General features: G+C 45.2%; 1 protein-coding gene across 1 annotated transcript; it reads left to right on the top strand.

Annotated features, from left to right (window-relative positions):
* The first annotated feature begins 10275 nt into the window (after window positions 1-10275).
* On the top strand, window positions 10276-23593 carry LOC136017118 (potassium channel subfamily K member 16-like). Its single transcript, XM_065685134.1, is given in 6 exon segments — window positions 10276-10364; window positions 10366-10606; window positions 12389-12509; window positions 16018-16184; window positions 17716-17884; window positions 22599-23593. Coding segments are annotated over 6 exon segments (1140 nt in total). The 3' UTR covers window positions 22952-23593.
* The last annotated feature ends 4286 nt before the right edge of the window (window positions 23594-27879 follow it).

Genomic DNA, 27879 nt, shown 5'->3' with positions numbered 1-27879 from the left:
CTTTTCCCTGAATCCCCTGACTGTCATGCTACAGAAACAGAATTCCTATCACAGAGGGAATTATTATTCTGGGATAGTTCCTGGAAGTCCCAAGATGCCAAGGAAGGATGGCTGTCAGGATCAGGCTGTGTAAGAAGGAAGGCTGTTGTCAGGTTTTCCGTGCAACTGTGAGTACCTTTAAATGCCAGGAGTCTTTAAATGCCAATCTGCCAATTGTAAGAAAATCTTACAGTGAATGAAATGCTGTGAATAGGATATGGATTAATCTATGCTTGGCACTATTTACTGAGTAATAGTAGGTCAAAGTTGCTGAGTAACTCCCAGTTACATCCCGGGCATGACGTGCTGTGGTATGGAATACTTCTTTGGTCAGCTTGGGTCAGGTGTCCTGTCTCTGCTTCCTCCCAGCCTCCCCTCGTCCTTGGCAGAGCATGAGACTCACGAAGTCCTTAGCCAGAATAAAACATTTGAGCAGTAACTAAAAACATCAGTGTTATCAGTGCTGTTCCCAGGCCAAAAGTCGAAACACAGCACTGCACCAGCTACCAAGAAAAACAGCTGCTACTGCTGAACCCAGGACACAGCCATGCACTGCACCACACCACAGCTGTCAAGCACTGCATCTCTCCGAGAAGGCAGGCTAAGGGAGATCTAATTGCTGTCTTCCACTGTGCAGAGCATGTCTTCTCTCAGAGGTGCACAGTGAAATAATGTAAGCAATGATTACACGTTGCACCAAGGGAAGCATGCCACAGTTCGTTCAATGACCACTCGTTGCGCATTGCAATGTACGTGTCAAAATCTGCCACGCCAGAGGCATCTTCGTCTTCACTGTCTTCCTCCTCTTCACCGCTGATGCTGCCGTCCAGCTCAGGGCTTCTTTTGCTAAAGCAGCAGCAGAGCCCTGCAATCAGGAGGAGCAGGAAGCCGGCGATCACCCAAAATTTCCAGTTCCACAAGGCAGCAGAGAGCAGGCCACTCCAGGTCACACCGTTGTGCTCTATTCTCTTCAGCTCCTCGACTTCATGCAGCTCCTGCGCTATCCGAGCCATCTCCTCCGTGAGCATCCTCGAAAGCTGCTGCATGCGCTCACGTGTGGCTTCATCCAGCTCATCACTGATGAAGACCACATTCGAGAATACGCTTTGCAGAACCCAGGATAAGAGCCTTGCGAGGCCCTTGGCCTGCAGGAGAAAGAAGGAATTCAGTGGGGCTGGGAGGGAGGGAAGGAGGAAGGGAGCTGGTGCGCGGGGAAGCACGGACGGGAGCCGCAGAGAGCTGCGGACAGGCAGGAGAGGGAACGAGGCAGCTGGGAGGCAGCAAGGCCTGCGCCCAGGCACGGAGGCAGCAGCAGCGTGCCCTGCCCGAGGCGCTCGCAGCCAGGGTTTCGACGCAGGGCGAGCACCCCCCCCCAGGGCCCACGTTTCTGCCCCGGCCCTTGTCCAGCCCAGCCTCCCCCCTGCGTGCGCACTCACTGCTGCCCCAGGCCGTTCTGGGCTGCCTGCAGGCATCCTCCTAGCCATCCCCCATTGCGACGGGTCCCCTGTGCTGTTACACTGCTTCACTGATGGTGATTCTGTATTTTCGTGTGCTTTTAAGATTCATTGTAAAGCCTGTATCCCATTGCCATGCTTATTGCTTCACATTTTCTTACACTGTCCCCATATTACTTAAATAATTTTCCCTTTGCATTCCTTGCCAGCAGAACTGTCCAGAGCAAACTAGTTATGTAACAGTGCATGGCTGAACATGTGTTTCCCACAAGAGCTCTAAGATGGGAAGGAAAGGTGGCACGCACTTAACCTTCGCCCAACAGCCAGTCAAGTTATCAGTAAGCGGAACAGTTACCTAGTTAGAAATAGGGAGCTAACCTTAATAAAGTATTTAGGCATAGAATTATGTATGGCTGTTTAATATTGCTTAGTAGGATTTCTGGGATGTTATCAATTATACAGCATTAATTGAATTCTGCATCACAGCAAAAATCTGCCGTCCATTATAAGAGGTATATCGCATCCCTGATATGATAAGGCATGTGACATATCCACTTGATGCCATGCTCTTTGACCCAAGTATCTGTAAGCTTGTTCCAGAAATGAGTCCCATTATCTGACTAAATCCTTTCTTGGGCACCATGTTGCCATATTCTGGCTTTTGACTTGGACAGAGTTCATTTTCTGCTTAGTAGCTGGTGCAGTGCTGTGTTTTGGCTTCAGTCTGAGAAAAGTACTGAAAACACACCAAAGTTTTAGTTTTTGCTCAGTTTGACTTACACCATTCAAGGATTTTTCAGTCTCATGCTCTGCCAGTGACGAGGAGCACAAGAAGCCGTGCGGAAGCAGAGACAGGACACCTGACCCAAACTAGCCAAAGGGGTATTCCAAACCACAGCACATCATGCCCAGTATATAGACTGGGAGGAGTTATCCAGAAGGGACTGATCAACTCTTGGGTCAGGCTGGGTATCAGTCAGCAGGTGGTGAGTGATTGCGCTGTGCACCACTTGTGTTTCCTGAGCTTGCTTTCTGTTCTTCTTGTTGCTGTCTATTATTATTATCACTATTGTTATCGTTGGTATTATTTCTATTATCACACTATTTTACCTAATTTCAATTATTAAACTGTTCTTATTTCAGCCCACAGGTTTTACATTCTTACAATTCTCCTCTTCATCCTGTCAGGGGCAGGGGAAACTGGGGGAGTGGCTGCATGGTACTGAGTTACCAGCTGCAGTTAAACCGTGACAGTCCTTTTTGGCACCCAGTATGGGGCACTGGGTTGCGATGAAGACACATCTGACCCGAGCATGTTAGAACAAATTTGTTGCAAGCATTCATGGTAGTGCGGTAGTCAGTGGTCATAGCGTTCCCAGAGTTAATGTGTGTGTGCTCACTGGTACTGCTCTTGTCCTGTCTGCTCCCTGTGATGTCTGTCTGTGAGGCTAAGGTTATCATTCTGTTGTACTTTGGAGGTGGGTTATGATATGACAGACTCGCAGGTCATGAGACTCATCTGGTCTGCGCTCTCGGTGTTGTCGCCACCTTTGTTCCTTGGGAGCCATCTGGTGACAACTATAGGCAAGTGCGCCTTTGGCCTTCTCTGGGAGAGCCAGCCGGTAACAGAAATGTCTTCCTGCTGCGTCCGTCCATTCTTCCTTTCTTCCTTCCTTCCCATATCCTCCTTCTCCTCCAGGATAGCTACAGTAGTAATGTCCGACTAGTTCGTTCCGGATTTTCACTTGTTGAGAGGTGAAATTCCAAAATGTTGAAAGTGCTCATTGGCCTAGGTACTTACCCATACGACCCCAGGAGTTGATCAGCCTGACTGGGAGGAAGTGGCAAAAGCACCCCATTGTGACTGGTCCAGAGGCTCCACGCATCCTTGGCATAGATTACCTTGGGAGAGGGTACTTCAAAGACCCAAAAGAGTACCAAAGGGCTTTTGGTATTGCTGCTCTGGAGACCGAGGAAACTGAGCAGTTGTCCACCTTGCCTGGTCTCTCAGAGGATCCTTCTGTTGTGGGGTTGCTGAAGGTCGAAGAACAACAAGTGCCAATTGCGACCAAAACGGTGCACCGGCAGCAATATCGCACCAACCAAGACTCCCTGATTCCCATCCGTAAGCTGATCCGTAGACTGGAGAGACAAGGAGTGATCAGTAGCACCCGCTCACCCTTTGATAGCCCCATATGGCCAGTGAGAAAGTCTAACGGAGAGTCGACAATAACAGTAGACTCTCGTGGCCTGAATGAAGTCACACCACCATAGAGTGCTGCTGTATCAGACATGCTAGAACTTCAATCCGAACTGGAGTCAAAGGCAGCCAAGTGGTATGCCACAATCGATATTGCCAACGCATTCTTCTCAATTCCTTTGATAGCAGAGTGCATCCCACAGTTTGCTTTTACTTGGAGGGGTGTCCAGTACACTTGGAACCAACTGCCCCAGGGGTGGAAACACAGCCCTACCATCTGCCGTGGACTGATCCAGACTTCACTGGAACAGGGGCAAGCTCCAGAACGCCTGCAATACTTTTACGACATTATCGTGTGGGTTGGTACAGCAGAAAAAGTCTTTGAGAAAGGGAGGCAAATGATCCAAATCTTGCTGAAAGCCAGTTTTGCAATAGAACGGAGTAAGGTCAAGGGACCTACACAGGAGATTCAATTTTTTGGGAATAAAATGGCAAGATGGATGTCACCAAATCCCCACAGATGTGATCAACAAGATAACAGCAATGTCTTCACCAACCAATCAGAAAGAAACACAAGCTTTCTTGGGTGTTGTGGGGTTCTGGAGAATGCACATCCCAAATTACAGTTTGATTGTAAGCCCTCTCTGCCATGTGACCCGGAAGAAGAATGGGGCCATGAACAACAACAAGCCTTTGAGCAGATTAAACGAGAGATAGTTCATGCAGGACCCCTTGGACCAGTCCGGACCGGGCCAGATGTATAAAATGTAATCCCCGCAGCTGGGGAGAATGGTCCTACCTGGAGCTTCTGGCAGAAAGCTCCAGGAGAGACTCTAGGTCGACCCCTCAGCTTTTGGAGTGGGGGATAGAGAGGATCTGAGGCCAGATATACACCAACTGAAAAAGTGATACTGGCAGACTATGAAGGAGTTCGAGCTGCTTCAGAAGTGATTGGCACTGAAGCACAGCCCCGCCTGGCATCCCGGTTGCCAGTGCTGGGCTGGACGTTCAAAGGCAAGGTCTCCTCTACACATCATGCAACCAGTGCTACAAGGGAAGCATGCCATGAAAGCAGATAAGCCCTGCAAGAGGTAGCCAGAGAGGTTGGGGAATCTTCTTCTTTGGCACCATTAGAAGTTCATTACATGTCCTAACTTTGCTATTAGCCTAGCTTTGAGTGGGGATTAGACTAAAGACCTCCAAAGTTTACTCCCAACCCACATTTATCTATGTTAATCTAACTGGGACAATGAAGACCAAATGGTGTTGGTGGCCTTGTGTAGATGAAAGACCTTATAGTGGAGGTGTTTCTATTGGTGTGGAGGCCTTCAGGTGGAGCTATCAGTAACGAAAACATTGTCCTATAATTGTTGGAGAGGGCACTCCTGATTGTTGGTTGAATCTTTTCTTCAATCAGAACAGCATAGATGAGCTTGTACAAAACTGTATTACTTGAGTTCTTAATGTATGGGATGAACAAAGGAAGAGCCAGTACAGATCCCCATTTGAGCTGTTAGTGATGGTAGATATATCAGTGAGCAAGGGAGATGCTGTTAACAGTTCCTAACACTGTGAGTGGGAGTCACAAAGCACTTGGGCAGTTTTCCATGCTGGGCTGTCTAGCACAGCAGCCCTTCCAATTAGTAGAGCTCTTTTCTCAGTATCAGCCAAATAGCAAAGACAAGTGACCAGCTTCAGGATTTTCTTTACTCAAAGAAATCAGCCCATTTCCTTGACAGTTGATAGTTGTCCTCAGGAATTTGGCTTTGCAGATCTTAAATAACACAACAGGAAGTGCTGAAGAAAGCTTTAGCGTGTTTAATAGCCTGGCATAAGATCACAGCAGAAAACCAAAAATTACCCGTGTTAGAAGACTGAATGTTCTGACCAGTTGTCAGAAATAGATACAGGAGAAATGTAAGAAAGTGTAAAAATGACAGTCATCTAATGGTTTTAGCCTTAAGCACAACAGGAAGTACAACCACAATCACACGGTAAGGAATTTCCATGGGAACTGATAACATTTTCCATTAACCTGGAATTAATTTCAAGCTATAATCTGCCTAAGGACACAGAACACATAAGAGTGCAGTAAGATAGCTAATGCTATATATAGAAAAAGGAAATGGCTGAACTGTGGGTATGATGGGAATGGGAGGGAGTGAGAGCAGGACCTTGTGTAAGAAAACCCTGTCCCAGCACATCATGTCACAGGCAGGAAATGCTCCCTGCCCTCCATTACCAGCAGATCTCGCTATGTGGGTTTCCCTGGAATGGACTGGGTAAATAATGCAGGTGTGAGAAATCTGCACTGCTTCTCTTTCCCTGGTCCCATAACTCCATCACAGGTCTCTCCTAGCTTAGGAACAAACACAGTTATTAACTGCCTTACTAGACACGCTGCCTCCATGATTGCAAGGGCTCTGATCAGCACCCCCAGGGCTTCCCTCCACCCTGTCCATGGCTCAGGATCTCCATCCAGCCCAAACCACAGCTGCTAGTGGCCCTCTCTCTCCCTGGAGGGCGCTGCTGCCCTTACTGCACCCTAGCACTAAGCGTGTGACGTGCAATGATACCTAAGTTCTGCTGAAAGTCCTTGTCAGGAAACTACACCCCAACCCCCCCACAGCTTTCTGAACCTTAATAGATACTGTTGTTGCTGTACCTGCAAGCTACAGTTTAGATGGCAATGGGACAGTCCTAAGGGAAGGTTGAACTGGGCCAGCAGAAGTCCACTTGTCGATTTATGAGTTTTGGAGAAGTGTTATTGGTTGATAGCTGTCTCTGTTGGTTTCCACAACTAAAAACTACAGTTATGAGTATTTACATCCACTTCTTCAGCTCCTTCTTGAGGAACAAGCAGCATTGAATAGATCTGTCAGTCCAGCTGGCCCAAGGTCTTGGGGAGCATGAGAGAAGAGCTGCCCCCATTGGTGATGTTTTGATTAAGTAGTAACTAGGAGGCTTGCATCCATGCAGGCTATATTCATGATCTCCCAGTGCACAGCAATTATGGTGGCTGGTGCATCAGACTGAAGAAGGTCCCCGTTTACCTTCCCAGCTATATAGGCAGGTTATAACTGTGATTATAAAGCAGGTGTAGGATGCCAGCTTCAGCATCAGATGAGGATATTGTACCTCCATCACTTAGGAAACACTTAGTTTTCATGACTGCGGTGAATGGTGTCAGTCTAGCCCAGTGTATAGACACCTGGAGTGGAAAAGAGGCAACGATGGTGCTTTGGCTAAGCCCAGATTCCCTTTCTCTCAATAACTCTCAGTAGCTAGAACAAGTGATAGCTCCAGCAGCCTCCACCAAAATCATGATTTCAGCTTTTAATCTAGGCAAAATAAGGAGAGAAGCACAGTCACGGCTAACAGAAGTTATTCTTAACTTTATGAGGGATGGCATCAAATGGAACACTGCACTGAGGGAATATGGATTATCCCTCCCTTTCTTCCCCAAAGAACCCTATTTGTTAAAAATCCAGTACTGAACAGATACTTTGCTTGCTCTCCCTCTTTCCCTCTTCAAGTGTCAATCCAAGTGCTGTGTGATGGGATACTCCTCTCATGTCGAAAAATCTGTAGTTGTTATTAGAGATTTGCAGGCAGGTATGAAGAAACAGACTGAAAAAAGGTGATGTGTATTCCCTGGTCGAGAGCTAGAGGAAAACAAAGGATCTTGCAGTCAAGGGCTTCTGTAGATGCATGCACAGATAGAAAACCTGCTATCTTGGAAATGGGGCTAGAAGGAAACCCAGCTTAGTATATCTAAACTTTAAAGTAGACAGCATGAGAAAGATGAAGTTTCCTGGCCCCCTACCCACCCTGATCAAACCATTTCAACTGAAAACAATATCGAAATTCTCACAAGTTTCTTTTTTTTTCTTCCATCCATTTTCCCCTCAGATATGCTGAGGAAAGAATCCACCTCTATTATCTTCCTGTGTGTTGTGCAGATGATGAAATGCTCCATTTGAACATGTAAAGGGATTTCACTTGTCTCACAGGGCTAGGAGTCTAGACAAATGCAAGGGTGAAGCCATAGGTGACATTATTTGTACAGGAATAGTTTAAATCTGAGGGAGAAATACACCGACACGCTGTAGTTTCAAAAAAGTGAAAGGAAACATAAAATATCATAGAATCATAGAATCATAGAATAGTTGGGGTTGGAAAGGACCTCACGATCACCTAGTTCCAACCCCCCTGCCATGGGCAGGGACACCTCACACTAAACCATCTCACCCAAGGCTTCATCCAACCTGGCCTTGAACATGGCCAGGGATGGAGCACTCACAACCTCCCTGGGCAACCCATTCCAGTGTCTCACCACCCTAACAGGAAAGAGTTTCCTCCTTATATCCAATCTAAACTTCTCCTGTTTAAGTTTTAACCCGTTACCCCTTGTCCTGTCACTACAGTCCCTGATGAAGAGTCCCTCCGCAGCATCCCTATAGGCACCCTTCAGGTACTGGAAGGCTGCTATGAGGTCTCCACGCAGCCTTCTCTTCACCAGGCTGAACAGCCCCAACTTCCTCAGCCTGTCTTCATATGGGAGGTGCTCCAGTCCCCTGATCATCCTCATGGCCCTCCTCTGGACTTGTTCCAGCAGTTCCATGTCCTTTTTATGTTGAGGACACCAGAACTGCACACAATACTCCAGGTGAGGTCTCCTGAGAGCAGAGTAGAGGGGCAGGATCACCTCCTTTGACCTGCTGGTCACGCTGCTTTTGATGCAGCCCAGGATACGGTTGGCTTTCTGACCAGAAGAGGTGGCATATTGCTTCTTCAGAGGATGTCTCTAAATTGGAGAGACATCAATTTGATAGATGGACCACTCAGTAGATAAAGAACTGGCTGGATGGCTGCACACAAAGAGTTGTGGTCAATGGCTCAATGTCCAGCTGGAGACCAGTAACGAGTGGTGTCCCTCAGGGATCAGTGTTGGGACCGGTCTTGCTCAGCATCTTTGTAAGTGACATGGACAATGGAATTGAGTGCACCCTCAGCAAGTTTGCCAATGACACCAAGCTGTGTGGTTCGGTTGATACACTGGAGGGAAGGAATGCCATCCAGAGGGACCTTGACATGCTTGTGAGGTGGGCTGATGTCAACCTTATGAAGTTCAACCATGCCAAGTGGAAGGACTTACACCTGGGTCAGAGCAATCCCAGGCACAGCTATAGATTGGGCAGAGAAGAGATGCAGAGCAGCCCTGCAAAGAAGGACTTGGGAGTGTTGGTCGATGAGAAACTTAACATGAACCAGCTTCATTGTGCACTTGCAGCCCAGAAAGCCAATCGTGTCCTGGGCTGCATCAAAAGGAGCTTGACCAGCAGGTCGAAGAAAGTGATCCTGCCCCTCTACTCTGCTCTTGGGAGACCTCACCTGGAGTATTGTGTGCAGTTCTGGTGTCCTCAACATAAAAAGGACATGGAACTGCTGGAACAAGTCCAGAGGAGGGCCACGAGGGTGATCAGGGGACTGGAGCACCTCCCGTATGAAGACAGGCTGAGAAAGTTGGGGCTGTTCAGCCTGGAGAAGAGAAGGCTGCGTGGAGACCTCATAGCAGCCTTCCAGTTTCTGAAGGGGGGCTATAGGGATGCTGGGGATGAACTATTCATTAGGGATTGTACTTATAGGACAAGGGGTAATGGATTCATACTTAAACAGGGGAAGTTTAGATTGGCTGTAAGGAGGAAGTTCTTTACTGTAAGGGTGGTGAGGCACTGGAATGGGTTGCCCAGGGAAGTTATGAACGCTCCATCCCTGGCAGTGTTCAAGGCCAGGCCGGACAGAGCCTTGGGTGAGATGGTTTAGTGTGAGGTGTCCCTGCCCATGGCAGGGGAGTTGGAACTTGATGATCTTAAGGTCCTTTCCATCCCTGACTATTCTGTGATTCTATGATTTGCTTCAGTGTTTTCTTATTACCAAAGTAGGGCTTCTGCTGAAATAACAAAGAAATTGTGCACAAAACAAATTAAAATACTTAAAAGTCTAAGATCAAGCAACTTAATCTCAGTGTTAAGAATGTTCCTGGTGCAGCCAAACTCAGATCTGTCTGCTATTTTTCCGAACTCAGTGCTTGACGACCTTTTGTGTGAAGACATTTTTTTCTAACAGCAAATCTAAAACTTCTCCATCACAGCTTGAGGCTATTTCTTCTTGCTCTAGGGCTTGTTGCTTGGGAGTAGAGACACACCCACCTCACTACAATGGGCTTCTGAGGTCATTTGGGCTTGCTCTGGAGACCAGTTCTTGGAGTTGGCAGGCCACAGAGGAGGGGAAATAACGTTTTTCCTAGCAAGCTCTCTGTGGACCATTTACAGGCTATCCTCACCTGTCCCCAGAGCCTCTTGAGCAGGAGATGGCCACTTGCCAGATCCTCACATCCTGACCCACTTTTCCTGAGAACTCAGCAAGACAGAGTTTCACAGACAAGAGGAAATTCCTAAACAGCATGCAGCCCAGAGAGTGGAAAAGTTTTTTTGAGAGGGTTGGGGTTTTCTGTGGTTTGGGTTTGGTTTTGGTTTTTATTGTTTATTTGGTTTTTAGTTTTTTTCCCCCAAGTTCCCCATGAATGTGTTTGACAGCTTACTGTTGCTGTCAGTGCAGAATGCCAGTGGAAACTGGAGCTGGGAGGGCTCTTCCTGCCTGGGGGAGGCATCACCATCTGTCACTCTTGGTCCTTTGCTGTGTCCCACCAAAGGCCATGCACAGTGACAAGCTGCAGACAGGTTTGCTGGTGGCTGGCTACTTTATCTACCTGCTTGTGGGTGCTGCTGTGTTCCAGGCACTGGAGAGAACTGCTGAGAAGCAGGAGAAAATCGCAGCTGCCCAGATGAAGGAGGCTTTTCTGCAGAACTTCACTCATCTCACAGTGGCGGAGGTGGAACAGTTTATGAAGGTGCGTGGCACCCCTGTGGAAGCCCTTTCTCCCTCCTGTCTCCCCATCACATGTTGTTTCCTCTTCAGCCTTGCTATCCAGATAACTTTCTCTGCTTTCCTACTGATGTTGTCATCGGCATGCTTTTACCAAACCCCAGGCTCGCTGTCCAGTCTGAGCAGGCAGGTCACTCTGATGGTAAATACAGCTTGTGCAGTTTGACAAAACCTTATGTGTTACCTATTAACAGTCCCCATCCCACAGTGTCCTGATTATTTGGGGTCTTGACTCCTCTTGATTCAGATTTTGGTGTGGCTGAATTACCTACAATGGGTGGCATGGCAGGAAAAATGAAGCTGTCTGAAATGAGTGGGCATGGTTGCCACGTAGAACAGTGTCAGAGATAGCCCAAATAAACCATATGGCAAGGTCAGAAGTAATCTGTTGGGAAAAAATAAAGAAGCCCAAATCAATACAAGGAGGGTGGCATAGTGAGGGTTTACTTTTTGAAGATGCTGCAGAAGTAAAACAGATAGCCTGGCCAAGGGAAAGGTGTTTCTGATCATGACACAGGAGGCTGAGGATGAGTACAATTGTCTCCAAATTGTTGGTATGTCCTAGTTCTAGCTGTTGCAATGAAGAAGGAAATGGGGAGTGCAAATAGCCTTACGGTAAGCATTTCTGCATAGGAGATTAATAGCTAGTTCACAGGATACGGAAAGGAGGGGAAGAACTGGTATGTCTAACAACACAACTAGTGATCCAGCCCAAGTTCATATATGCCTGCACCCTCTTCACTTTGGATTAATTTTTTTCTTTGTGGATAGGGCTAAAAAAAGGAGAAATTTTTTAAGACAGTGAAGTCTTTGTGCAAGGGCTGTGGAATAATTCCTGTTAGCTTTGATTTTCTGGGACACCAGCACTAAAGATAGTGAGCATGGAAGGGGGAAGGAAAATTTTTTCTGGTGCAATTTATTCCAGCTTTTGACACGCCTCTGGCAGGGTTCAGCTCTGGATTTTCTCTTGCTGTTTCTGTACAAACCAGCCTGCCTTTCAGATGTCCAGTCCAATGTTCTCTGCTTGCTAAAGGCAGGGACTTCTGCATAGTGTTTGGCTTTTTAATTCATCTAACCTCATCTCAAAGACCACATTGTAAATATGTGTATGTGTGTTCATGCATGCAGTTGTGAGAAGAGTGCGTATGTCAGGCTAAATTGTGGTTATGGTGACACCAAGAGTAATGCTTTGTTAATCAATTGACTTTCTCTGAAATTAAATCTGTGATACTAATCAGAATGCAAAATTAAAATGAAATTCTCTTGTGTGTCACATGTACCCTGTTATAACCCACTGATGCCCTCTGGGAGGGATAGGAGTCACTGCTCAGTGTGCGTGCATACATGTGGGTGATTAGATCTTGTATCCACCTCTGTCAACTTAAGGGCAAACTCAAAACCATCAACCAGCCACTCCATCATGTAATTCAGTGGTCTGTCTTGCTCTGCAACATCCTAGTCATATGTAGGATCATTTTTTTCTAAAGTACTTAGCCTAAAAGAGCAGAGGTCCTTGATCATGCTAAAGTAAGCTATTTCTCCTAACAACCACTAGAGCAGTCAGCATAAACAGGGCAAAAGAATGATATTCAAAAACACTGGAGGTGAAGGTGTGAATAGTGTCAAGAGTATCACTGAGTACTGGTGAGTGGTATTTACAGGAAAGGAGCAGTAGCTGGCTAAGTCTATTCTTGCAGCAAGCACTTCAGAAAAGCAGCTGTGTTGATACCGAATGTTTCACTCCCAGAAACTGACTGAAGCCATTCATAATGGAGTATACCCTGTTGGAAATGAATCACAGATTGAAGACAGCAACTGGGATTTCAGTAACTCCTTCTTCTTTGCAGGCACAGTTGTCTCCACCATAGGTAAGTCTGATGCTTTACATGTATATGTATGTAATGCCTGGTTAACAGGACCTGAATTGATATTTTAAAGAATAAAAACTTCAGCCCTTCGTTGTTGTGAATGGCAACAGACTTGGTCCTGAGACCTCACACACAACTCTTGGTACACTTATTTTGGCTTTTCGTATTATTTCACACTTGCTTCTTTTTGAGCCATCTGTTAAAATGCTAAATCTGCTACCAGTTGTGGGTGGGAGCAAACTTCACTTTCCTCGTCTTTGTTTTAGGGTAAAATAGGCTTTAAATCCAAGAGTGCTGTAAAGCATAAAAGAATTACAAGGAAGAAGTGAACTTTCCTTGGGCATGGACACTGTCTCAATAATCTATCCTGAGCTGTTCATGCACATATTGAACTAGTAATACGCCAGGATGGAAAAAGTGGGAACGGGGTGTCTTGGGTTCAGCAGTATCAGTCATTTTTCTCCTTCTTAGTAGCTGGTGCAGCTCTGTGTTTTGACTTTTGGCCTGAGAACATTGCTGATAACACAAATGTTTTAGTCTGACTAAGGACTTTCTGAGCCTCATGCTCTGCCAGGGAGGAGGGGAAGCTGGGAGGAAGCAGAGACAGGACACCTGACCCAAACTAGCCAAAGAGGTATTCCATACCATAGCACGTCATGCCCAGGATGTAACAGAGAGTTACCTGGAAGAGCTAGGGCACTGCGGGGTTGGACTAGGTATGAGTCGGTGCTCAGTTGGGAGGGGTGGGGTGAGTTATCAGTCAGCTGGTGTTGAGGTGTTGTATTTTCTTCCCTTGTTATTTCCTTTATCATTATTATTATTGGTGGTAGCAGTAGTGATCTGTGTTATACCTTAGTTACTAAACTGTTCTTATCTCAACCCATGGGAGTTGCATTCTTTTTGGTTCTCCGCTCTGTCCTTCCGAGAGTACGGGGAGGGCAAGAAGAGGGGGGGGAGTGAGAGAGAGACTGCGTGATTTATGGCTGACTGGGTTTAAGCCATGACAGGGGGCAAAACAAATGCTGAGACTTTTACACTGCTTCTTCAAGCTCTTCTAACCTTTTTAGGGCCTGCCTACCTGTCCCTTTCTCTCAAATATGAATCCAAAAAAGTGCAGGCCTGCCAAATTTAAGCATAAAATCCATGCCATTTGCTCCCACTTCACACTCTCAGATGCAGTGAAAGTCAAAGCTATGTTTCTTCAGAGTAAAGCTGAGGCCTCATTCACGCTACACTGTGGGCATGGCTGCTGCACTGAGATGTGAGTGTGACATGTCACAAGGGCCCCAGTGCTGTCCCAGCATCATGGTGGGTGTGCAGATGTTGCACAAACCCACACAGGAGACCTCCTGCTGTAGAAAGAAAGGCTTCTGAGCCATCAAATCAATGACAAATGTTCCATGGTTTGAAGAGAAGGCTGCATGGAGACTTCATAGCAGCCTTCCAGTACCTGAAGGGGGCCTATAGGGATGCTGGGGAGGGTCTCTTCGTCAGGGACTGTAGTGACAGGACAAGGGGTAATGGGTTAAAACTTAAACAGGGGAAGTTTAGATTGGAGATAAGGAGGAAATTCTTTCCTGTTAGGGTGCTGAGGCACTGGAATGGGTTGCCCAGGGGGGTTGTGAGTGCTCCATCCCTGGCAGTGTTCAAGGCCAGGTTGGCTGAAGCCTTGGGTGACATGGTTTAGTGTGAGGTGTCCCTGCCCATGGCAGGGGGGTTGGAACTAGATGATCTTGAGGTCCTTTCCAACCCTAACTATTCTATGATTCTATGATGGTTACAACATTCACGTATCAATAAAGCTTCCCTAGTTTGTCAGCATTCTTCTACTAGCCAATCCATTCATTGCCACCACCTGTATTACTGTATTTTTTCATTACAACATTTCTCAGCCAAATAAATCAATCACTTTCTGTAAAATTTGTTTCCCTAGTGAGGCAGTGTCATGGTTTAACCCCAGCCAACAGCTAAGCACCTCTCACTCTGCCCCGGTTGGGTGGGGGAGAGAATCAGAAGACTGAAAGTGAGAAAACTCATGGGTTGAGATGAAGACAGTTTAATAGGTAAAGCAGAAGCTATATGCACCAGCAGAGCAAACCAAGGAATTGATTCACTACTTCCCATCAGAAGGCAGGTGTTCAGGCAACTCCAGGAAAGCAGGATTCCATCACATGTAACAGTTACTTGGGAAAACAAAATGCCATAACTCTGAATATCCCTCCTTTTCTTCTTCTTCCCCCAACTTTATATGCTAAGCATGATGTCCTGTGGTATATTCCTTTGGTTGATTGGGATCAGCCGTCCTCACTGTGTACCCTCCCAACTTCTTGTGCACCCCCAGCCTCCTCACTGGTGGGGTGGGGTGAGGAGCAGAAAAGGACTTGAGTCTGCTCAGCACTGCTCAGCAATAACAAAACAAGCCCTGAATTATCAACACTGTTTTCAGCACAAATTCAGACCATAGTCCCATACTAGCTACTAGTATGAAGAAAATTAACTCTGTATTTGCCAACACTAGCACAGGTGAGCAGACCATCCCAGGACGGTCTGTTTCTCTGCACCTTTGCCACGCAAGTCTGTTGTGAAGGTACGTCAGGTACTTCCACTCATCTTCACTAGGTTTTGTCATGAAAATGGAATATTTCTATAACAGAGAGCACAAGACAAGCATTTGGGGCCTAATATCCAGTAAACCAGTTGTCTCTTCCCCCAAATAAAACATTGCATTTTCCAAGTAGTGGATGCCTTGAGATGAACTGTGCTTGGGAAAGTGCCTTTTCTCAGGATCACTGATAGAGTAAGGACATACAGAAAGTACAGGACTTTTGCACTCAGGGATATACCTCATGGGGTCTAAGAACAGTCTCCATTCCATTAGAGGAGATGTCTGGAGTTCTGCAGCTGTTGTTCTACTATTTATCTAAGTAGATAAATCCTCTTTTAGTAGGACTTTATGACAATATCTCTCTGGCGTGAATAAATCAGCCACCAGTAAGGTCTGGACTAATTAGCACCATCTATTCTAATACACACTACACTGCTCCAGGACTGGAGCCAGTATCTGAACATTTCAGCTTCCTGGGATTTAGCCAAGGTCACTAGCAGACAGGCAGATTGACAAGAAGCTAGTGATAGCTGTGTGTGATTCTGACATGGCAAACAGTTTGTGACTCCAGCCTTGATGTCTTCTAGGACCCCAGACTTCCGGGTTTTGTCTTTCCATGTATTTGTCACAGGACAGTGCATGTTTCCCATAACAGCTTTTAGATTCTGTTTTTTGTTCCCACTAAGATTGGGTTGGGAGCACACAGGGCTCTCTGCATCCCCCAAAACATGCATGGTGAATCACTTTCTTGCTGCCTTTTTCTGGAAAATAGTATGCATGTTGACTAAGATGTGCTAGCCACATCTTTTAGGGTCAAAGGCAGGCCAGGTTGGGGTAAGTGTGAATGTGACTGGCTGCTCCAGTTCTCTGGAATATCTCCTCTGACCGTGGTTTTTTTCATAGGCTATGGCACACTACGTCCTAAAACTGTTGGAGGCCAGATCTTCTGTGTCTTTTTTGCTCTGTTTGGAATCCCTCTGAATATTGTTTTTCTACATCGTGTTGGTAAGATGCTCTCACTGCTGTGTAAAAAGCTGGGGAAATTCCTGTACGAGAAAGGAATGAGAAAGGTAATTGGCTTTAATTACTTGGGCAGTTATATGCTTATTTCTAGTTTTATTTTCAAGGTGTATGGTGGCATTATCCCCTATTATATTTGTCCTCATGCTGTGTTTGTTAGGCATTGCATTAGGAGAGGGAAAGAGACATTCCTCGCTTGCAGAGCTAAACAGACAAGGCAACCACAGACGTGATATTCTTAGAAAGGGATGCATTTTATCTATCCATCTAAATGGCAGACATCCAGCCCCCTTTATTAATCACTGGAGAGAGTGGACACCATATCTTATTTCTCCAGACACCTCAGAAGTTAACTCTCTTGGGAAGTACATGTCTCCCTTTATAACCAGCAAAGAGAGAGATGATTAATCATCTCAAGGCGGCATGAAGCAGGTGAGCAGTAAAAAGCTGTAAAAAGCAGTGAACTATTGGGGTTTCAATACTATAATTAGTCAATAATATTGACTTAATGCCTAGTGTGTCACCCCTCCTTATTCATTATGGGGTCCTTTAGTCCCTCTCCACCCTTAGCTTTGACAGAAAGGAAAAAACAGGTTGAAGTTATTCGTTTGAGCCCACTTGCTGAAAGGTGAGGAGGCACCTGTGAATAGCCAGAGGTAGGATGTGTCTTGCCTCATTATGCCCCAAGTTGTCTGCAGCTCGTCCCCTTCTCTCGTCACTACCAAGGAAGTGAGAATAGCTTTGCTGTGTCTCCTACTGTAATTCTCTTTCAATACAAGGTATGTATGCTACAGACAGCCCTGTTCAAATGGTCAAATTTCTCCCTATGTCTGGCGATCTTAAATAGGACATAAGGCCTGATGAGATGTAGACTCAAGCACATGCACAAGGCACAAAGGCATGAAAAAATACCCAAGAGCTGCCATTAATTTCCAGACAATCTAGACTTAGAAAATTCTGTATATGTGTGTCTAGCTGATAAATCTTAATACATAACAAGTCTTTTTCTCCAGTCAAAGCTTCTTCATGACTGCTGGGAAGTAGGATGGTTCAAAAGTCACTTTCCAGGCACTTCTTCATCAAGAGCTCATTTATTAAAGGTCTTCTTGCGGTAAGGTATCCACCGGGTAGGAACAAAGTTGTGTCACTGACACAGTGAGGAATCAGGTCAACAATCAAGACTCTTCAAGATAGTATTGTCAGAAACAGTGTAAATATACCCAAATACCTAAAAAATAAAAGCAAAGTTGTCTGGTGAAAAGTGGAAATAGTCTGACTCCTGTAAAATTCATTGAAAGGAATTCCTCCTATACTCACAGTCGCTGGAGATTGATACAATCAAATAAAAGACTACATCTCCCAGTGCTACTGTGGACATGTTAACACCCATAATACATGGGGTGTCCCTGCTTCAAAGCAAGCCTAGGGTACTTTCAGAGGAAGAGTACTCAATACAAACCCTTCAGTTCCTGTGGTCCTAGTAGGTATTCCTAGATATCCACCCATTTTCAATAGCCATCATTATATAGGACCTAGTAGTGTGTCAAATCATGCTTGTAATTGAACTGGTTTCTTTTTCAGAAGAAGATAGAATTTCTGACCCTTCTGTTTTTCCTGGCAACGGGGATCCTAGTTTTTCTGTGCTTGCCATCACTCTTCTTCCAGAAAACAGAGGGCTGGTCCTACAGCGAAGGAATTTACTTTGCATTTATCACCCTCAGCACCATTGGCTTCGGAGATTATGTAGTAGGTAAGGTTGATTTCAGAAAGGAGACATAGTAAAGCACCAGGGTCATGACCATAATTACCATGGGTTGGCTGCACAGTCCACCAGTGTATTGTAGAGGCAAATCTGTGTGAGTCTTTGACTAGTCTTTGTCTTGTACAGTTCTGGGGGTATTACTCATTTCTCTGGGATTGCATGTGCTGACAAAAACACAAAATTGTCTAAATATAATAAATACGGTGCTTTGGGATGCAAAAAAGCCAAGCATTTTGGGGAGGGAAGTGTAGGGGGAGAATCCAAGGAGCATAAGAATTTGCATATACTAAAAGGGAACAGTTTGAGACAGTCATACAAAATAAGGCATGTATCTTTGCATAAGTCTTACCTAAGACTTATGTCTCAAACTATATATTGAAGAACTAAGTGGTCATCTTTCAGAAGAGACATGATTTTACACAACAGGTAGAAATCCCAGTCATGGCAAATGGGAAATCTACTCACTCTATGAGAAGTGGGTCTTATAGATACCACCATGAAAGTGGCCTTCTTTACTCTCCTATGCATCATAGATTCATAGAATCATAGAATAGTTAGGGTTGGAAAGGACCTCAAGATCATCTAGTTCCAACCCCCCTGCCATAGGCAGGGACACCTCACACTAAACAATCCCACCCAAGGCTTCAGCCAACCTGGACTTGAACACTGCCAGGGATGGAGCACTCACAACCTCCCTGGGCAACCCATTCCAGTGCCTCAGCACCCTAACAGGAAAGAATTTCCTCCTTATATCCAATCTAAACTTCTCCTGTTTAAGTTTTAACCCATTACCCCTTGTTCTGTCACTACAGTCCCTAATGAAGAGTCCCTCCGCAGCATCCCTATAGGCCCCCTTCAGGTACTGGAAGGCTGCTATGAAGTCTCCATGCAGCCTTCTCTTCTCCAGGCTGAACAGCCCCAACTTCCTCAGCCTATCTTCATACGGGAGGTGCTCCAGTCCCCTGATCACCCTCGTGGCCCTCCTCTGGAGTTGTTCCAACAGTTTCATGTCCTTTTTATAATCATATAAAGTTTTTATAATCATATAATGTTTTCTGCTGACTTTAATTTCTCTTAGTCTGCTACAGAGGCTGGGTAGTGCTTTGACAATCCAGTTGACATCTTGCTTGTTCACATGAGTTTAGTGATTGTAATGATCTTATAGACTAGCTGATGGTTAATTCATGCAATAACAACAAATTGATTAGGCAACATTTCCCAAAGTCATCCCAGCTAGCTAATTGCTCCCTCTTGATAAAAAGCATAGGAAACATGTGTCCCTTGAAATTTCTCTTTTCACATAATCCAAAGAAAGGTTCCTTGTCTCCAACAATGGTTAAGCAGCATTGCCACAAATATGAAACAGAACTCGAGCAGCAGCAAAGAATCTGTATGACACAACAGTGACCTCTTTGCTTACTGTTTTCTCCAGCTGGGGACAATCTTTGTCACTGCAGTGGAGTACAATAGGGCATAGGCATTTCTTTCCTGAACATCTATAGGACTGATAACCTTGTCCTGTGTGATGCTGAGCACCTCAAACACAGTGATGTGGAACACAGGAATCACAGAATCACAGAATCACAGAATCCCAAGGGTTGGAAGGGACCTCACAGGAAGATGGAGAAAGATTGGTGCCGTGTGTGAGAAATAGTGAACATTAAATTGGTGCATTCTCTTCCTTTGTCCAAATTGCAAGTGTGTTTTACAATAATGTCAGCAAGTCACAGGCTGCTGTGACTATGTGCTCTGCAGACATATTATTTTACAAATACAGTTAAAAAATAACAATTAGGCCTCCTGGCACTGCGATTTCATCTTCATTAGGATGACTTAACTGGAGCTGAAATATTTTTCCCTGCAATATATATCTCAATTTGCCTTAAACAAAGGTGATAAAATGGTAAGTTTAATGCCTCACACCTCACAATGAAACAAGCAGAATCAATGACTGCTCTGAGTATTATTTGTTTAGAATTAATTACAGATGACAAATGGATTTGTGCTGGCCAAGTGGAACAGAACAGGTTTGAGTTTATTCACATTTTAGTAATTCAAATCCGATTTGTAGCTGTTGTATTTCAAGCATGAGATAAAGCCTGTTTTGGGTAGGAAGGTGACAGAGTCTGGATTTAACTGTAATACATATAGGTGATACCTCTAGGGTGAAACTCCCTTTGGGCTGTAAACTGAATTTATGCCCTGCTAAATCCAGTTTTGAGTTAACATTACAAAGACATTACTAGTTGCTTTGCTAACCCCACATCATGAACTTCAGATAAGAACACAAAAGGAGATGCTCTGTAGCAAGCCTGGCATCCCCTGTGCCAACTCAACCCCAGCAGCAGAAGCAGCTGTTAGATATCTATCCAGGAGGTCAAACCAGCCCACTTCTGCCTCATTTCCACAGCTCTTGCCTGATGAAATACAAAAATCCTGCACATTGATCTATGCACTACAGAGTCCTGCGGGACTTGAAAAGAGTTGCCAGTTGTGAAGCTCCTTCTGGGAAGCTTGACAAAGGTAAATGATCCACCAGGTTTGTGATCTCCCTGTCCATGCACCCTGCCATGTTACCGACTATGTGGAGTCACCCTTGACAGTCAGTTACAGCACTCTATACACAGTATCACCAAGTTTTCTTGCACAGCCATATAAGCTGTGTCATGATAATGTCGTGTGGGACTAAGTGCAGTAGGAGCAAATTCTGTCTGTATGGTGGTGTACTGTTGACTGCAGAAATAAAATGATCCATGCAGAAAAGATACGGGCTGATGGTAAGAGATTTGGACTGCATGAAGTAAGCTTAGGTCTGGTTTCCAACACAGAAAATTGTATGCTTGGCATGTGTCAGTGAGTTCTCAGAAGTCACCTATTTTTGTTAATGGAAGAAGTGCCTCAGACTGTTCAAAAGTGAATTAGGAATTGCAATTACTCTCTTTGTATGATCAAGGGTAACTATAATTTAAAGCAAATATATATGAAGTTATATTCACACTTTATAGAAATACACAAAATTACAATAACTTAGGTAGTAGTAGTTGTGTGGTTATAGTGGTCCACTGTGCACTGCTTTTTGTGCTATGTGAATTTGGGGATATTTTCCAGATAATACAATACATTTTTACACTACCTCCCACATCATTGCATTTAGGTGTAGAGGTTGATTTGGGATTGGTACACTGTAAGGGCAAAAATTATCCTGCTCTGCTGCTAATTCATAGAATCATAGAATAGTTAGGGTTGGAAAGGACCTCAAGATCATAAAGTTCCAACTCCCCTGCCATGGGCAGGGGCACCTCACACTAAACCATCTCACCCAAGGCTTCATCCAGCCTGGCCTTGAACACTGCCAGGGATGGAGCATTCACAGCCTCCCTGGGCAACCCATTCCAGTGCCTCACCACCCTAACAGGAAAGAGTTTCCTCCTTATAGACAATCTAAACTTCTCCTGTTTAAGTTTTAACCCATTACTCCTTGTCCTGTCACTACAGTCCCTAATGAAGAGTCCCTCCGCAGCATCCCTATAGGCACCCTTCAGGTACTGAAAGGCTGCTATGAAGTCTCCACGCAGCCTTCTCTTCATCAGGCTGAACAGCCCCAACTTTCTCAGCCTGTCTTCATACGGGAGGTGCTCCAGTCCCCTGATCATCCTCTTGGCCCTCCTCTGGACTTGTTCCAGCAGTTCCATGTCCTTTTTATGTTGAGGACACCAGAACTGCACACAATACTCCAGGTGAGGTCTCCCAAGAGCAGAGTAGAGGGGCAGGATCACCTCCTTCGACCTGCTGGTCACGCTGCTTTTGATGCAGCCCAGGATACGGTTGGCTTTCTGGGCTGTGAGCGCACACTGCCGGCTCATGTTCATTTTCTCATTAACCAACACCCCCAAGTCCTTCTCTGCAGGGCTGCTCTGCATCTCTTCTCTGCCCAACCTATAGCTGTGCCTGGGATTGCTCTGACCCAGCTGTAGGACCTTGCACTTGGCATGGTTAAACTTCATAAGGTTGGCATCAGCCCACCTCACAAGCGTGTCAAGGTCCCTCTGGATGGCATTCCTTCCCTCCAGTGTATCAGCCGAACCACACAGCTTGGTGTCATTGGCAAACTTGCTGCGGGCGCACTCAATCCCACTGTCCACGTCACTTACTTAAAAAGATGTTGAATAAGACTGATCCCAACACTGATCCCTGAGGGACACCACTCGTTACTGGTCTCCAGCTGGACATCGAGCCATTGACCACAACTCTTCGCGTGCAGCCATCCAGCCAGTTCTTTATCCACCGAGTGGTCCATCCATCAAATTCATGTCTCTCCAATTTAGAGACAAGGATGTCGCGTGGGATAGTGTCGAACGCTTTGCACAAGTCCAGGTAGATGACATCAACTGCTCTACCTTTGTCAATCAGTTCTGTAGCCCCATCATAGAAGGCCACCAGTATATCAATATGTGAAATCCGGTATATCTTTTTACAGGCCAGCATGTTTGTGCTAGCATGTACCAGTTTATTGTAACAGCAAGAGATTTCCCAGCCTTGACCTAATGCTGGGGAGGTGAGAGAATCCTCTATGATGAAAAAGTCACCTTAAAGTACTCAACATAAAATACACCGATGAATACACTAGGGTGGCCCCCCATTACACCAACAGAGAAATTTTAACTTGATTATTTTCTTCTTCTTTCTCCCTCCTTATCTGCAGGCAAACAGCCTGGCAGGAATTACTTTTCCTACTATCGAACGCTGGTGGCCATCTGGATTGTTTTTGGTCTTGCTTGGATTGCTCTCCTATTTAATTTATTGACAACGGTACTAGAAGATACTGAAAAAATAATTGTCAAGGATATCCACCAAATTGCAAAGGTGAGTAAGGGCAATGTAGCAAGCCAACAAAGAAGATGCTGTCCTGCTCAATTTATTCCAGAAGAAGAACTACTACCATCGCGTGATGGAGCGGATGCACAGAAAATGGAGTCATTAGAACCAGATTCTGAGCAGACAAAAACTGAAAAAAAAAGCTTTTTCTTAGAGCAAAACTATTGCCATAACATATGAGAATTGAATTCTTCATTGGAGAGTTACTAGTTAAATATTCTAAAGAAATTCCCATAGAAATAAAATTTCTCCTACCTTTGGCTGAGATACGACCTTTCAGAACTCTCGACTTAGTTACACAAAGCCTGAATATTAATGGTAAGAAATTTGCTCCTCAATTTGCAGCTAGGTTGTGCTGATGGCAGCCTGAGAAGTGCACTTCTTTGACAACGAGTTTTTAAGGTGCTTCCATGAAAATGCAGAGGAGGGGCATGGTAGCACTTGCTTTTTCCATATCAATTTTGCTGCTTGCAATCATGTCTCTTCCAGGAAATGGCATGCACAAGCTTTTCTGAGGCATTGTATAGTACCTTTGGAAGAAGAAAGGATATATAACATAATAGATGCCTGATTTAAGCCATCATATTGGCTAAGCTATTATGATCTAAAAGACTTTAAAGGACAAGACCTGAGCTCAGTTCAGAGATGCTAGAAGCATCTAATGAACAGGGCTAGAAAAAGGTTAGCATGTTAGAAACTGTGAATTCTACCTCTTCCTCTTTTACACTAAGATGAATAAAGGCAATTTCACCTTTTATCCCTGTGGCTTTGAAAAATATTTCTGATTATATTTATAAAGAACAAATAAAACCTTTTCTTTAATTCGGATTTTATAGTCATTTTATTCTATAATAATTTTATAAGAACAGAGACTGGTTTGAATAGAGTCCTCACTGCATCAGCACCTTGCTGTGGTGTTTATATTCCATAGGAGCTATAAAGTTGTTTAAAATTACTGTCCTGTGCCAAGATTGCTTTTCAAGTGTGAGTGTTGTCTAAGCAGTGCAGCCTTACTTTCCATCAGGTAGAAAAAGGATGTTGAATCTGGGCATGCTGTTTCAGATGTACTGCCTGGCATGCAGGCCATCGCTGGCTGAAGACCCTGTCTTTTAAAGACTTGAAATATGTGTCAAATGCCTTCTGTGTGTCAAAAGTGCATGAAACCCTACCCTGAAGTGCTGGCAAAGCAGCTGTGGTAAACACAGTCATTGAGATGAAAAGTCCTATAGGTGTATATGGTTATACTAAAAGTCATTCTAGTCGAATATCCTGTCTCTGACCATGCCTACTAGCATATGCCTCCAAATAGCATAAGAACAAGGCAGCTGTGTCATGCTTCCTCTCCCAGTAGTCGGTGGTTCAAAGGCTGCCCAAAAAAGAGGTGGGGTCTTTGTATTTCAAAGACCATGAACCTGCCCATATGCTGAACTCACATCAGCATCCACAGGACCCACTCAAGGCAGTCTATATGTTTAGTGCACAAAGGACCTTCCTTTGATGGTGCTGAACATGTTGTTTGACAGGTTTTTATGATATCCTCAAGTTCCTATTTTGTCAGTGAGTAATTGTTCTCGGCTCACCCTCCAGGTGTTTGTTACAAGACCAGTCCTTGACAGAGCTATTCCTATGTGAAAGGGCAAATAAATGACAGCTATAAAGCAATTTTAGGCTATAAAGATGCAATCAGTCTAGAAGTTGAATTCATAACTATTTCATTCAAACAAAACCACACTTCTTGTCAAAACAACTCTGCTGGTTCAAGACCTTGCGTGTAGAACTGACCAAATATGTACTTTCTTTTTGCCCCCAAATTATTTTCCATTGTTACCCTTAAGCCTGACTTCTCACCTAATGTATCTCACTGTCAGTAAACCTTTCTGAGGCAGCAGGAACAAGAACTGAGTGAAACTGGGGTAAGGTGGCAGGGGTGTTGTAGGACACAGTGGTCCTTGTGCAAGTCATGACCCTGTTACTAACACAAGGCAACACCATAGCCAGGCAGAGAAAGCAGATGGATGCTCCCAGGCAGGGATCTCTTCACCTCTCAGTTTTGCTCTCTCACCAAGCATTGACTCACATTATTATTTTCCGGGCATCATTTTTTCTCTTCTGCTTTTTCCCACCAGTTCCTAGAAGGTCCGTTAATAGAGATACTGTCAGAATTGGTTTAGGGAGAGGTGGTCCTGTCTTGGGGTGTGATGGCCATTTTGCACAGCTTCTCATAATTCCTTTCAGGTCAGTTCCTGTCATTTGATGCCATCCCAGGTGGCAGACAGGACCTATGGGCCAGTGCAATGCATGTCTATTTGCTGTCCGTATTGCAGGGGAGAAAGAAAAGCCTACAAGGAGCATCTTGAATTAAACACAACTCTGAAGAGTTTTCTTCAATTTGTTCCCATGGTCCCACTTGTTCCTTGTCATGATAAATAACACAACCCAGATGTAAAACAAGCTGGTAATGTCCCATTGCAGCAGAGAGCATTCAAGGATGCTTGTTTAGACGTTTCAGGAAGGGCAAGAGAGATTGCACAGGGACTCTGACCTTAAATAGCAAGCACAGAGCCATGCAGTGCCTCTTTAAGAACAAGAGGACAAATTCTCTGTCCTTCACACTGGTGGGTGTTTAACAACAAGCCATGAAACCAAGGACTTACTGTTTCCAGAAGTCAGTCTGCTCTATGCAGCTATTGTCATAGGGTGCAAACAATCCACATTTTAACTCTTTCTCTTTAGCCATGCTCCCTGGCTAAGGATGTGTCCTTCCAGACAAAGCAGAGAGGGACTGAAAAACTAACCCAGGGCCAGGGATTGTGGGAAACATGAGCTAGGATTGGCTGTCATGGGGCTGTCCTCTTTCAGACACCAAGAAATGACATGTCCCTTCAGCTGTAGATGCCAGCCTGGGAACAGAGAAAAAGCACCAATAAGCATACAAAACATAAAAGCTCTCAAGAGAAATTCAGATAGCTGCTCTAAGACTAGCCATACTCACCCCCAGGGAGGCCTATGGAAGAGGTGTGTCCGCTTTGCTTCGTGTGCCCTCTTGTGGCTGTGTGCGGCAGACCCCATTCCTTCGCATTTCTGCCAGGTTCGTGCAGCTACCTCCTCCTGTGCAGTTCAGCTGATGTAGCTGGTACAGCCCTGTCCAGTGCAAGTTCCAGTACAGCAGTTTTGTCAGTGTGAGCCAGAAATACTGTATTTTTATGCAGTTCATATGAGCTTGCTAAGAGCTAACACATAGCTGTTTCTCAAGAAAGAGACGGGGATGGGCGCCCTGAGCTGGACCAGCCGGAGATCCTGCCTTGTACTCCCACTGAAACAGATTTGTGGCTATCAGTTGGGGATGTGACAGCTTTCTGTCAGCAGGCCATCATCATCACTGGCAACACACACAGTGCTGGCAACAAGGTGCTGTCCTGTCACGTGCCCCATGCATCCTCTTCCCCTGCGTAATGTCTGCTGCAGGACTGAGGTGCACACACCCTCTGTCCCACAGAGAAAGGGACTGGTCAGAAACGATCTGCACAGCAGCAGGTTTGGGTGCAGGCTTTGGGCCAGGATGAGCTGCCTTGCTCTGTGGTAGCCTCGAGTGCCCGCAGTGCCTCATGCGGCGGAAGAGGTGGAGATAGAAGCTGCAGATATGTGGAAGAAAGAACCAGCACCAAACTGTGTGTGGGCCTCTCTGCTGGGAAAAACAAGGGAAAGCCCAGGCAAGCTGCAAGCCAGGCTGAGACAGGAACTTTTTTGGATGCAGTATTTTTCCTCATGCTCATGCTAAACAATAAAGCTGTGTCCAGAAGGGCTTAGGCACAGCAAAAAACCTTTCCAGAGCTAGAGTAAGCGGCCTCTTCAAGCATTATCATCCTCTGAGCACCACACAACAGCAGCAGATCCTGTCCTCACATCACCTCTGAAAAGGGGAGCTGTTGCTTTCTATGCAGCTAGTAGGGGCCCTAGAGAAAATGAAGTGTATCAATGAGCTCATGCATGAGACCTTTGGCAAACACCTGGTCTAGTGCTTTCTCAAGGAGAATCGGGTGTCCTGGTATTGATTACTAATAAAGGAGACACAGCTAGTGGTTCTGTAGTTGCCAAGGTTAAGAAAAATAATCTTTAATTGACAGCAGAGTTAGAACAGAGCTTTTCCTCCACAGCTGGAGATGTAAAATGGTCCCAAGACTTCTAATTCAGGAGTGTAAGGCAGGGTCCAGCTCTTCTGCATGTTCACCTTGCCCAAAGGACAGAAAACAGGGATAAAATCCATTCCAAAATGAAATTCCTGTTCTGCCAAGCAGCAAGGAGGCAGCAATCCTCCACAGACCAGGCAGAGGGGCTCTTCATCAACAGATCTGTACAGTATGGAGCCTCTCCTGGGAGCTGTTCAAAAGCCCTTGCTGTGACCCAGCCCCACTGTGCTACTCAGGGAAATCCAGCCTCCTGTGCAACTGCCAGCTCTCCCATTGCAGCTTGTAAGCCAAATACTTCCCCATGCATTAAACCAGTTGCTAAAAAACTCCAGGAATATGATCATGAAATATATTATCTTAAATTCAGTGGCAGCAGCAGTCTGGGCTGCTCCTCATACATCACCCACGTCTTTGCTATTTGCCAGCTAGCAAACAGTGTGCATTTCTGCACATGAAACCAAGGAAATGCCGTGAGGAATTATCTTTCTCTCAGAAAGAAGCCCCTCAGAAATTATATTGCCTCCAGAGAGAATAGGAGAGACTGCACTTTAATCTGTCGTTAATTAGTATATGGGATTGTTTTGGGATCTTTTGAGGTCTCCTTCAATTAATAGCCTTTTCATTTGGAGAGATTAAGGTTGTGGGTTTTTTCTGGAAGCAGAGACACTACTTAAAGAAGTGGAAAACGTTGGCTAATATAACATCATATAGCCAGTGGGATAATTTTTTTACAGAAATTACTATATGTGGGCCACAAACATGCTCTTTTCCACTCTGTCACACTTGGACATGTGCTTTCTTGCCTGAATCATGACCAAAAGGCACTGTATCCAGCTCAGAACTGTTTTAACAAACATAACTGATCATTCTCCAAAGGCCTGTTCTCCATTCCTCATCATCACACCCAAAGAAACCCCCCAA

This window comes from Lathamus discolor, chromosome 6 (assembly GCF_037157495.1).
Source record: "Lathamus discolor isolate bLatDis1 chromosome 6, bLatDis1.hap1, whole genome shotgun sequence".
Taxonomy (NCBI): Eukaryota; Metazoa; Chordata; class Aves; order Psittaciformes; family Psittacidae; genus Lathamus; species Lathamus discolor.
Note: the sequence above shows the minus strand (reverse complement) of the source record. Positions and strands in the feature narration are given on the sequence as shown.